General features: G+C 39.2%; 1 protein-coding gene across 3 annotated transcripts in view; it reads right to left on the reverse strand.

Annotated features, from left to right (window-relative positions):
• The window catches only part of LOC127447413 (integral membrane protein GPR155-like), a 54,033-nt gene that overhangs the window by 34,448 nt on the left and 7,361 nt on the right, over positions 1-12,224 (reverse strand). For all 3 annotated transcript variants that reach the window (XM_051709286.1, XM_051709285.1, XM_051709287.1), the window contains 2 exons: positions 5,811-6,210; positions 3,556-3,724 (listed from right to left, as the gene is read on the reverse strand). In XM_051709286.1, coding sequence (XP_051565246.1) covers positions 3,556-3,724; positions 5,811-6,210 — 569 coding nt within the window. The remainder of the gene's footprint in view (positions 1-3,555; positions 3,725-5,810; positions 6,211-12,224) is intronic.

The raw sequence follows: 12,224 nt of genomic DNA on the forward strand, positions 1-12,224 counted from the left end.
TAAAGACCAAAGGGTTTAATCACAAAACATTTCAGAATTACACCACTTCCTGTTGCCTGAAAAAAAAAAAGAGGCTTCTCTCTTTTCAGTAGAACATAAGCATGTGACTTGAAGTTTCCTGAAGGAAACTGCTGCATCGCATATTTCTTTGCCTAAATACACGTTATGGATGTAGACTTCCATGACAATCTGAGGACCTTTTTGACAATTACTGTATATATAATTACTACACATTAAGACACAGAGATTTATCAACAGATTTTAGATGGCCAGTTGTATATGTTAAATATTTAAAGTATTTTGGGGGATATTTAATGTTAAGGATACATTTTTTTTAAAAAAGACATTTTATTTTTTCACCCAATTTGGAATGCCCAATTCCCAGTGCACTTTTAAGTCCTCGTGGTCACGTAGTGATTCGCCTCAGTCTGGGTGGTGGAGGTTGCCTCCGCGTCTGAGACCATCAACCCGCGCATCTTATCACATGGCTTGTTGAGCGCGTTGCCACGGAGACATTGCGCGTGTGGAGGCTTCACGCCACCCACCGCGGCATCTGCACTCAATTCACCACGCGCCCCACCGAGAATGAACCACATTATAGCAACCACGAGGAGGTTACCCCATGTGACTCTACCCTCCCTAGCAACCGGGCCAATTTGGTTGCTCAAGAGACCTGGCTGGAGTCACTGATCACGCCCTGGGATTCGAACTAGCGAACTCCAGGGGTGGTAGCCAGCGTCTTTTACCACTGATCTACCCAGGCCCCTGAAAAAGACATTCTTTTATACAGGTTATTATGCTTGCTATGATTTCTATGCTGGTCAATCCCCAACATGTGAAAAAAACTCGATCTTATTTTCGCTTAAGTCGCATATTTTGGGCATGTTTTCCAAGTTGAGGTTGCTTGTTTCTCTTGCGAGATCTGGCAACACTGTAGCTGGCACATCGGCCACTCTTAGCACAGAGTTCATTTTAAAAAGAATGCTATTAACCGTTTTTACTTCATTCTAACTGGTTACCATGTGGAAATGAAAAAATACTGTTTCTGCTCTGAACAAACCGAAATGAAAACTACTAGCAACTGCTAGCTAGTTAAAAACCAGTTCTTAACACATGACTTTGCTAGTGGGTTGTGTAGTCACTACAAAGCAATGTGTAGTCGCATAATATGACGTTCACCTTTATTGATCCAATAGGCAACCCTTACATTTGTAAACAGAAGTGTTGAAAAGCTATGCATTTTAGTTTTATCATGTTACAGTTGATGTTCAAACTAGGGATGTGCAAAACTACCAATTTTCATAATCGATTTGTCGGTCAGTTGTTTGAACCACTAGTTGGTGTTAAGGATAATAATGTATACTGTAGTAAGCCTCCTTTATGTACACTTGACCCCATTTCAGAGGGATATACGGACGCTAAGTGCAGCACTTCAATATGGTGACTAATGTATATTCACCAAATAAAAGCATTAAAGAGACTAAACTTCTTGCAGAGGGTTTTACTGTGCTGACTATTATTCACTTTTAAACACAGCAAGCTATAATCTCTCAAAAACGCTCTCCAAGAAGTTGCGTCTCTCAATTAATTTGAGAATTGTGTCTCCCTTTAAAACTACCGCCACTAAAAATATTAATGTTAGTAGTTGACCCCACTGATCGACTAGTCAGTTGTTTGACGACTAGTCGAATAGTCGACCACCATAGCACATCCCTAGTTCAAACCAATTCCACTGAAATACAATACATTAAAATTTAAATATTACATTTTAATTTAAAACAGTGCATACACTGATGAGCCAAAACATTATGACCACCTGCCTAATATGCTGTTGGTCTTCTACGTGCTGCCCAATCAGTGCCGACCCGTCAAGGCATGGACTCTACAAGACTCCTTAAGATGTCCTGTGGTATCTGCCACCAAGACATTAGCAGCAGATCCTTCAAGTCCTGTAAGTTGCGAGGTGGAGCCGCCATGGATCTGACTTGTTGGTCCAGCACATCCCACAGATACAAAATCGGATTGAGATCTGGGGAATTTGGAGGCCAGGGCAACACCATGAACTCTTCATAATGTTCCTCAAACCATTCCCGAAAAATGTGTGCAGTGTGGCAGGGCACATTATCCTGCTGAAAGAGGTGACTGCCATCAGGGAATACCATTGCCATGAATGGTTGTACCTGGTCTGCAATGATGTTTAGGCAATGTTTAGGTAGGTGGCAAATTGATGTCCACATGAATAGCTGGACCCAGGGTTTCCCAGCAGAACATTTCCCAGAGCATCACAGTCCCTCAACTGGCTTGTCGTCTTCCCACAGTGCATCCTGATGCCATCACTTCCCCAGGTAAACTGCGCAGAGGTACAAGGCCGTCCAACGGGATGCAAAAGAAAATGAGACTCATCGGACCAGGTGACCTTCTTCCACTGCTCCAAGGTCCAGTTCCGACAGTGAACAGGGGTCATCATGGGCACTCTGACCAGTCTGCGGCTATGCAGCACCATACGCAGCAGGGTGTGATGCACTGCGTTTTGTGTCACATTCCTCCCAAAACCATCATTAAAATTTTCTGTGACTTGTGCCACAGTAGACCTTCTGTCAGTACGGCCCAGACAGGACAGCCTTCGTTGCCCTCACGCATCAATGAGCCTTGGGCGCCCGATATCCTGTCGCCGGTTTGTGGTTTGTCCCTCCTCGGACCACTGTCGGTAGGTACTCACCACTGCTGACCGGGAGTACCCCACAAGCCTTGCCATTTCAGAGATGCTCTGACCCAGTCGTCTGGCCATAACAATTTGGCTCTTGTCAAGGTCACTCAGGTCTTTACTCCTGCCCATTTCTCCTGCATTCAACACATCGACTACGAGAACTGATTGTTGGCTTACCATCTAATCTACACAGACCTTGACATGTGACCTGTTAGAAGATGATCAATGTTATTCACTTCACCTGTGAGTGGTCATAATGTTTTGGCTTATCCATGTACATAGTTAAAATGTGAAAATCATCATATATGTCTAAAAGTCTGTCACGCAAAATATGAGCTCATAGATGTCATTCAATCAATTTGCATTTTAATTCCAACCGCTATTCCTAGTAGGAGGTTTCAGTAACAACACTCAAATATTAAGTAGTGTGTAAATTTTAACTTAGTGCTCATTTACGCTATAACTAGTGCAAGTTGTAACTTGCGCATCAAGATAAATGACAAAGCGATTTTAGTGGATGATAAAGTCAGTTCCCCTCAAGTTAACACAGTTGTCCTAGCAGTGTAACCACAGGTGCAGCTCAGCACAATAACTACGAACATTTTCCACTAACATTTGACAACCACAAAGGGTCCACATACTTTTTATCTTCATTTAGCAAAGTGTTTTTTGTGCTGTTTTTTTTTTTTTTATGCTTTCTTTTTTTATAAATAAATGGCACTTGCTTTCATACTATATTTTGTTAACAGATGCAGTGCTTTAAATGTTTAAGCGTGGCTTAAAAGTCTAAATAATTTTTGGGGCCATGAAAATAAGCATAGGTGCAAAAATCTATAAAATCTACATACCACTTCCAGCTCCATATTGTAATGGGATGCATATATGGCCACACTAGGAGCTGTAGGGAAAACTCCATACAGGAAGGCGTAGTTTGACAGACTGGTGTGGTTCATTGAGCTGGTGTTTCCACAGTCCAAAAACTCAACCATCCCTCGACAGATCAGAGGCATCACCAGCCTATAGAGAGCGATAATTCAAAGATATTACTCTGGCAAATGAGTCAAGCATTGATTAGACCAGGGGTCGGGAACCTATGGCTCACGAGCCACAAATGGCTCTTTCCAAATCAAGTGGCTCGCCGGGTGTCTCACCATTCACAACACATGATCGTTTAAAACTTTCTAGAGATAATTTTCCTGCAGAAAGTGTGTGTGTGATTGCATAGCTTGAAGTCATTGACACTGTTTTGATTTCCTTTCTCCTGAATTTGTTGTACAGCCTACTCCTGGTGAACAAGGTTTGAAATTAACACCCGCCAAATGCTGATTTTTCACGCGCAGTGGCGGGTAATTTTGCTGATGTACCAGCCACTGTGGAGGGCGACCTGTAAGACTTCTCGGAGTGATATATGACAAGAAATTAGACACAAAGATGAGAGTTTGATGAAACATGTGATTATATTTTGAAGAACAGACGAAAGAAAATCCGCCGATGGGTGTCTGATTTGATATGTGTGCGCAGTGAGCTCTGCTATTCATGAGTGCAATGAAAGCGCTTCTCCAAGACACACACATGCATAGATTTCTGGGCCTCATTTCCCAATAACTATTGATCTTAGTGGTTAAGAGCATTTTCTACGAGCGATTTTACGATGTTCATTATTTTTTATGTGCGCCCAGGGTGTGATATACTGTAGTACCCACCACCCGCCAAATGCGATGAGACTCAATCCAGTTCGCGAGCTCCTTTGTCCCAATGCAGGTATTTCATGCGCAAGTAATTTTGCTCATCTACCCGCAACAGGTGGTTGACCTGTAAGACGTCTTGGAGTGACACATGACAAGAAATGCTGTTAGTCACAAAGATACGCGCTTGAAGAAACTTTATTATATTTTTATTATATAAGAACAGACAAAAGAAAAGCCGCCATTGCTCGTGTCTGATTTGCTGTTTGTTCAGAGGCATGCAGCGGGACACTGTCTCGTGGAATACAAAAGAGTTATCACTCCTTTTTCTCTGTTTCATTCAACTGAAAACTTTTTGCAAGAATAATGTTGTTTATGAGAATGCTGCAAATGATCTCTGATCATCTCAGAAGGTGCTGTGAGTTTCGCTTTATTTCAACGGAGCAGTTTGCTTTTACACATTGTGAACGCATCTATTATATATATATATATATATATATATATATATATACACAGTATTTGTATTAAAGAAACAAAGACGATAGTGATTAAATTATAAAATAAGACACCTTGAACCTAAAATTGAGTTCTATTGTATTTTCTATAGGCAGCATAAACTGTATTACCAAAACACAAGACAAACACATTTGATAAGAACACACATTTGGCAGCATTTTTTGGGGAACAAATGGGAATTTATTAGGCTTATGTATTATGAAGATTATTATTATTATCTTTACATTTATAACTGTCTTTAGTTCTTAATTTGTAAGCTATTAGTAATTTTTCACCTACTGTCGTTGATGGATGCTTGTGTGATGGCAAATGGGCCTGTTGGAGACGGTAAATGTTTGGATTTGAGGTGGTTATATACAAGATTTTTTTTATCACTTCATTATTTTAATTGCTTTTTCGTTTCATTTAAAGTGCAATTTGAATTTAGAATTGTATTTTACGTTTTTCGTGTTTCAATAAATGTATTAAATTTTTTAAGTAAAATCAATAAAGCAAAAATATTCACCAACCCTTGGCAGGGGGTTTGACGATATAATTGGATATTGCAATATTATTTATGCCGATTATCGTTAAAATATTTTTTACATATATTTAATATGCATATCTTGCGTATTTTATGGAGACCCGCATAAACACGAGTAGTCTATGGGCATAATAAACATTTTATTTTATTGAAGAACTTGTGCTATTGCTCTTTCAAAAAAACGCATCAACCAAACATTTTAAAATTGGCTCCTCAGTGAAAAAAGGTTCCTGACCCCTGGATTAACAATACAAAAGAGGTTTTTGAAGTCAATCTATAGTCAATATATTTCCATTGAACACAAGCCCATCACACACATAATGCTCAAATTCATTCTCCATTCACAAGCATACACACAAAATTTGCATAATAGACTCACAGTTTTGCAGTGGTGAGTAGAATAAGAGCCACTACAGTAGAGCGAGTGAGCTTCTTCAGCTGACCCACCATGGACAGACCAAGATAAAACAGCGCTGCTCCTCCAAATGAGTTAGCCAGACCATCTAAAAAATCCTCCATGAAGGGTGGGATTTTCTGGCCCAGCAGGAAGTGAGAAATGACTCCGATCACCACCATAAACACAATAGGATTCTTGAAAACTTGAAGGACCACCAAACCCAGCACATGCAGCTTGCTGTGCTGGTGAGGTTCACCAGTCCTCCATCTCTGCACCTCACAGAAAGCAAAGCCCAGCGGGTTTAAGACCATGAGGGAGACAGGAGCCACCAGGTAGATGTACTGCAGATACTCAGGATGGGTGTTTCGGTACAGAGCTTTGACTGTGAATGTCACAGAGGAAATTATTGTTAGTTACACCTAAAATCAACATGAAACAGCATTTGAAACCACTTTTCTTCTGTAATCTGACATATTTCAGAGTGAAAAATATGCAATGAGGGGAAAAAATTTTATCCATTGGGTAGTCGTGATTGGAAAAGTTATTACATTTTGATGAAAGATAACAAATATTTTTTTTTTTTTTTTTTTATATCGGCAATAAAGAATCATTCACAATAAATCCATTAAAGAAATATTCACGGGTTCAATACAAGTTAAGCTCAGTCGACAGCATTTGTGGAATAATGTTGATTACCCAAAAAAATTATTTCGACTTGTCCCTCCTTTTCTTTAAAAAAAAAAAGCAATGGAGGTTACAGTGAGACACTTACTGTACAATAGTGAATGGAGCAAATTTTGAGGGTTTAAAGACAGAAATGTTAAGTTTATCATTTTAAACTCTGTTAAAACCCTGTATTATTTGAGCTGTTTATAGTATATCATTGTTAACTAGAATTACAGGGTTTACAAAATTACATTCTCATGGCAACAAAGTTGTAATAATACTGTATAAGCCCTATTTTAAAAGTGTTATGCCTTTAGAGCAGCACTATGCAATACGTCGTACACGTACAGTCAGTGTGCATGGCCATGAAGTTTTGATATTTTCGTGCAAGCATGTGCTAAGTCAAGTGGGTTGGCGAAATTGTGTTTGCAAAGCGCTAATGGGCTGGATCAAGTGCAATTTAATTCTGAGGTCCTATTCCGGTTATTGCACCGTCTGCATCCTATTATATATTCCATTTCCTGTACAGCAACATTGATATAAATGAAGACAGCCTATTCATAAGAATTTGGTAGTGTAAATGGGCTGTATGCAATGCATCCCCTGCTCTGTGACTGTATTGTGGTCGGCCTCTTTTGGACTGTTGGCTCTTGATTAGTCTTGCGTCACCAGACCTATGACTACGGCATAGATCTGGGCCCTATAGCAGCTTCAATTGTCCAGAAAAGCTGTGGGTGAGAAACAGATCAATATTTAAGTCAATTTTTGCTAGAAATTTTTCTCCCTGCCCAGTAGGGGGCGTATGCATGAAGAATGTGAATCACCAAAAACACAAGAAGAAGAATGTGAAAGTGAAAGTTAAAGTGGAGACTGACTGAGCAGGGAGGAGAATTTATAGTAAAAAAAATTACTAAAACATTGATCTGTTTCACACCCACACATTGCTCCTGAAAACATTGATTTAACCACTGGAGTCATATGGATAACTTTTATGCTGATTTATGTGATTTTGTTTTTTTTTTGCTTTAAAATGTTGGCACCCATTCACTTGCATTGTATGGACCAAAAGAGCTGAGAAATTCTTCTAAAAATCTTAATTTGTGGTCTGCTGAAGAAAGAAAGTCATACACATTCGGGATGGCATAAGGGTGAGTAAATTATGAGATAATTTTCCTTTTTGGGTGAACTATTCCTTTAGAATAGAACAGAATTTACTTTACAGAGAGGGTGACAATGCCAAATTTTCATGTAAATCTCCATTCAAATTTATCTCCAAAAACCTCCTTTATTTATTTACAATGGCCATGTTTTCAAAAGCCATGCTGAATGTGAAATCTGTGTGTCTATATACTGTACACCATAAAGAAAGAGAGAATGTTCTCTGACAAGAAAGGAGAGGGTGTGTTTATTATTTTACAAAGATGAAACAAAATGCAGTTTTAATGCAATGAAAGTTGAAGAAGCAATAAAAGTGCACACCAAGTCGAGTTGCTTTTCTCCTAGATGCTTTCTGCTCTCTTTCTCCCTCTCTCTCTTGGTTGTGTAAAGTTTGTTGTAACCGATACAGACGGAGCTGAGGACTAATTGTTTCAGTGTCTGATTTCTCATTCAATGATAGTTCCCACGGTCTAGCAGTTGTCTGCCTGTGCAACAGAGAACGATGAAACAATGGCAAAGTGCGATAAACATTAAAACTAGATGCACTCCAAACCAATGTGTTCGTGGAAATAATAAGGAATTATAATAATGTGATAAAGCAGCATAAATTTGTATCGCTAAAATAGCTGGAAGTGGCTTATATCGGAAGCAGTGCACATTCAAGGTTGAAAATGGCAGTGCCCTAGTTACGTAAAAAAATAACATGGATATCATACAGTGATTGTTTTGATAATCTTTTGAACTGTGGTATTATGGCAAAGCATTTCTGAGAATGAAAGCTTTCATTTGATATTTGACTTGTCTGTTTTAGTGCTATATGAAATATTTAAAAAACACTTTTAAATTAGTATTCCTACATCATCACCAAAGGGTGTGCACTTATTTGTGACATGGAGGATTTCAGGTCATCTTATGTTATTTTATTTCAAATGTTACCACATATGACTATTTATGTATCCAGAGGCTTTTAAACTTTAAACGTAATCTTCTGGCCCTACAGAGGTTTCCACAGTAGAATAGGTTAAGAAAGTCAATACGGTCAATTATGATTTCATGTTGACTTTCAGTAGTATGTACCTTAAGACTAGACATGATCATACTGTATTTATTATTGGCTTATTTTTTCATTTTATGGCTCGCAAAGAAACTGCTATATACCATGCAACCAAAGAGGCAAGTCAAGATGCATTATGTAAATGTAGCCATGTGTACATGCATTGGTTTAATTAAAATGATACTTCATCTCAAACAAAACGAACTGGCTGTACAACTTTTGTATTATCTTGCCTAAGGACTCCTGAAGCATGTTGAAACATTGACCAGGTTTACATGCACGTTCCAGGGTTTTTGCAGAAAGCGGCATTCTGAAACGTCATGTGAACGAGAATGGCAATTTCCTTTAGCCGTTTAAGGGATTAAGAGAAAGCGGTTTAACACACCTGGTTTCTCCTGGAGAACTTATGTGGCCATGTAAACACATAAGCGGCATTCTTGCATGTTTTTTTTTTTGTTTGTTTTGTTTTTTACAGGAGTGCGAATGTGAGTGAACAGACCAGATAACAACCTTCATAGGATAGAGCCCAACAACAAGTCAACACAGCAGAAAGAATTCAACATTTCTTTGAGTACAATGGGGAAAGCACATACACTACACTGCCTGGGCAAAACAAAAGAGTTGCTGTTTGGATTTAAATAAGCAGGTACTGAAGAGCCTATGATTGGATCATTATTGCAGTGAATAACATGTTTCAGCTGGCAACAATTCTTTTGACCCTAACTGATGCAGTGTGTAGCTTCTCATTTCTTAAACAACCATGTCAGAAGACGTATCCTGTGGTCGTGGAAAAGATGCTACTGTGTTTCAGAAGGGGCAAATTATTGGTCTGCATCAAGCAAAGAAAACAACTAATGAGATTACTGAAATCACTAGAATTGGGTTAAGAACTGTCCAACGCATTATTAAAACCAGGAAAGATAGTGGTGAACCGTCAGCTCTGTGGAAGAAATGTGGTCAGAAAAATATCTTGAATGATCATGACCGGATATCACTAAAACCCTTGAAGTTACATTGTTAAAAAAAAAAAATAAATATCTACAGTAGAACTCACAGCTATGTTTAACAGTGAAAGTAAGAGCATTTCCACATGCACAATGTGACGAGAACTTACAGGATTGGGATTAAACAGCTGTGTGGCCACAAGAAAGCCAGTTGTTAGTGAGGCTAATCGGAAAAAACGACTTCAATTTGCTAGGGAGAACACTCTAAAAAGTAATTCAGTGGCTTTGTAAATATCACAATAATTAAAAGCTAAACTACCTTAATATAATCTCTGAATATCACTTAAGTGATTGTTTGAGTTGGACATACCAAAATAAATGCCTAAATATCCAACAGTTAATTTAGTCTAAAATCTACATCTATTATTTAAGTTTATTTCACAAAAAGAAATTAGCATTTGACTAACAAAATACTGTATATTTTTAAGATATCCTTAATATTTTTGGTAAATTTCAATCAAAATATTTATTGGGTGTAATTTTCTGAATACTAACGATGCCATGCTGTCATATGTTAGCTAGTTCACTACTTTCTGGAATGGGCAAGTGCTGTTAGAATCATCATGATTTTGTCTATTTTTTTCCAACCATCAAACTGCTCAGCTAATGCACAGTTAATACAATTAGGCTGGCTAAAAATGGGTGTAAAAGGAGCAATTTATTCTTGTTTTAACACTGCGCAACATGCACGTGCATATTGAGCTGTTCCATCGAATCTTCCCGAAAGGGGGGGGCTAAAGCAGGTGTTCCAGCGGAAAAGTCCAGGGCTGAATTTCTTTCCCAGTACACCACTTGCCTATTCTTATGAACCCATTTCATCGTTATTCTAATAAGGCATTTTATGTATTTTCTTAAGAGGAGGAGTGCCCTACTTGATCAACTTATGTTTTGTCATATTTTGGGGGAACACTTGATGATTGCTAGCACAAGTAAAGTTGATTTTTTTTTTGTCAAGCATGTTAAATGTTTTACATATTTGTTTAACAGCACCAACACCGCTAAGGGAGAGAAGCTGAATGACTGAGGAGGTAGATGTCATCCATTTATTATAGTGTTTCAGGAGGATTAAATGTGCAAACAGTGAAACAAGAATCCCAACATATTAGTTTGGTTAATACAAGTTACGGAAGTTTGATTACATCAGCCAGGGAGCATTTATTGGAAACAAAGTGACTAGTTACAAATATCTAGGACATGCCTGAAACATTGGGTTGCGGCTATTATGCATTTACATCTGCATTGTCTACTGCCATTGCAGATCCTGGCTATGATCATGGCAACTCCAATCATTTTTATTGACTGTTTTCCGATTTGCTGTGCACGCCTATTGCTATAACAGGAAGAATTGCTCAGATATTTTGAATTTGGCTATTGTACAGTGCATCTGGAAAGTATTCACAGCGCTTCACTTTTTCCACATTTTGTTATGTTACAGCCTTATTCCAAAATGGATTAAATTCATTATTTTCCTCAAAATTCTACAAACAATACCCCATAATGACAACGTGAAAGAAGTTTGTTTGAAATCTTTGCAAATTTATTAAAAATAAAAAACAGTTACACTCAAAATTGAGCTCAGGTGCATCCTGTTTCCACTGATCATCTTTGAGATGTTTCTACAACTTGATTGGAGTCCACCTGTGGTAAATTCAGTTGATTGGACATGATTTGGAAAGGCACACACCTGTCTATATAAGGTCCCACAGTTAACAGTGCATGTCAGAGCACAAACCAAGCCATGAAGTCCAAGGAATTGTCTGTAGACCTCCGAGACAGGATTGTATCGAGGCACAGATCTGGGGAAGGGTACAGAAAAATTTCTGCAGCATTGAAGGTCCCAATGAGCACAGTGGCCTCCATCATCCGTAAATGGAAGAAGTTTGGAACCACCAGGACTCTTCCTAGAGCTGGCCGCCCGGCCAAACTGAGCGATCGGGGGAGAAGGGCCTTAGTCAGGGAGGTGACCAAGAACCCGATGGTCACTCTGACAGAGCTCCAGCGTTTCTCTGTGGAGAGAGGAGAACCTTCCAGAAGAACAACCATCTCTGCAGCACTCCACCAATCAGGCCTGTATGGTAGAGTGGCCAGATGGAAGCCACTCTTCAGTAAAAGGCACATGACAGCCCACCTGGAGTTTGCCAAAAGGCACCTGAAGGACTCTCAGACCATGAGAAACAAAATTCTCTGGTCTGATGAAACAAAGATTGAACTCTTTGGCCTGAATGGCAAGCGTCATGTCTGGAGGAAACCAGGCACCGCTCATCACCTGGCCAATACCATCCCTACAGTGAAGCATGGTGGTGGCAGCATCATGCTGTGGGGATGTTTTTCAGTGGCAGGAACTGGGAGACTAGTCAGGATCGAGGGAAAGATGAATGCAGCAATGTACAGAGACATCCTTGATGAAAACCTGCTCCAGAGCGCTCTGGACCTCAGACTGGGGCGGAGGTTCATCTTCCAACAGGACAACGACCCTAAGCACACAGCCAAGATAACAAAGGAGTGGCTACGGGA

This window comes from Myxocyprinus asiaticus, chromosome 10, assembly GCF_019703515.2.
Source record: "Myxocyprinus asiaticus isolate MX2 ecotype Aquarium Trade chromosome 10, UBuf_Myxa_2, whole genome shotgun sequence".
NCBI lineage: Eukaryota > Metazoa > Chordata > Actinopteri > Cypriniformes > Catostomidae > Myxocyprinus > Myxocyprinus asiaticus.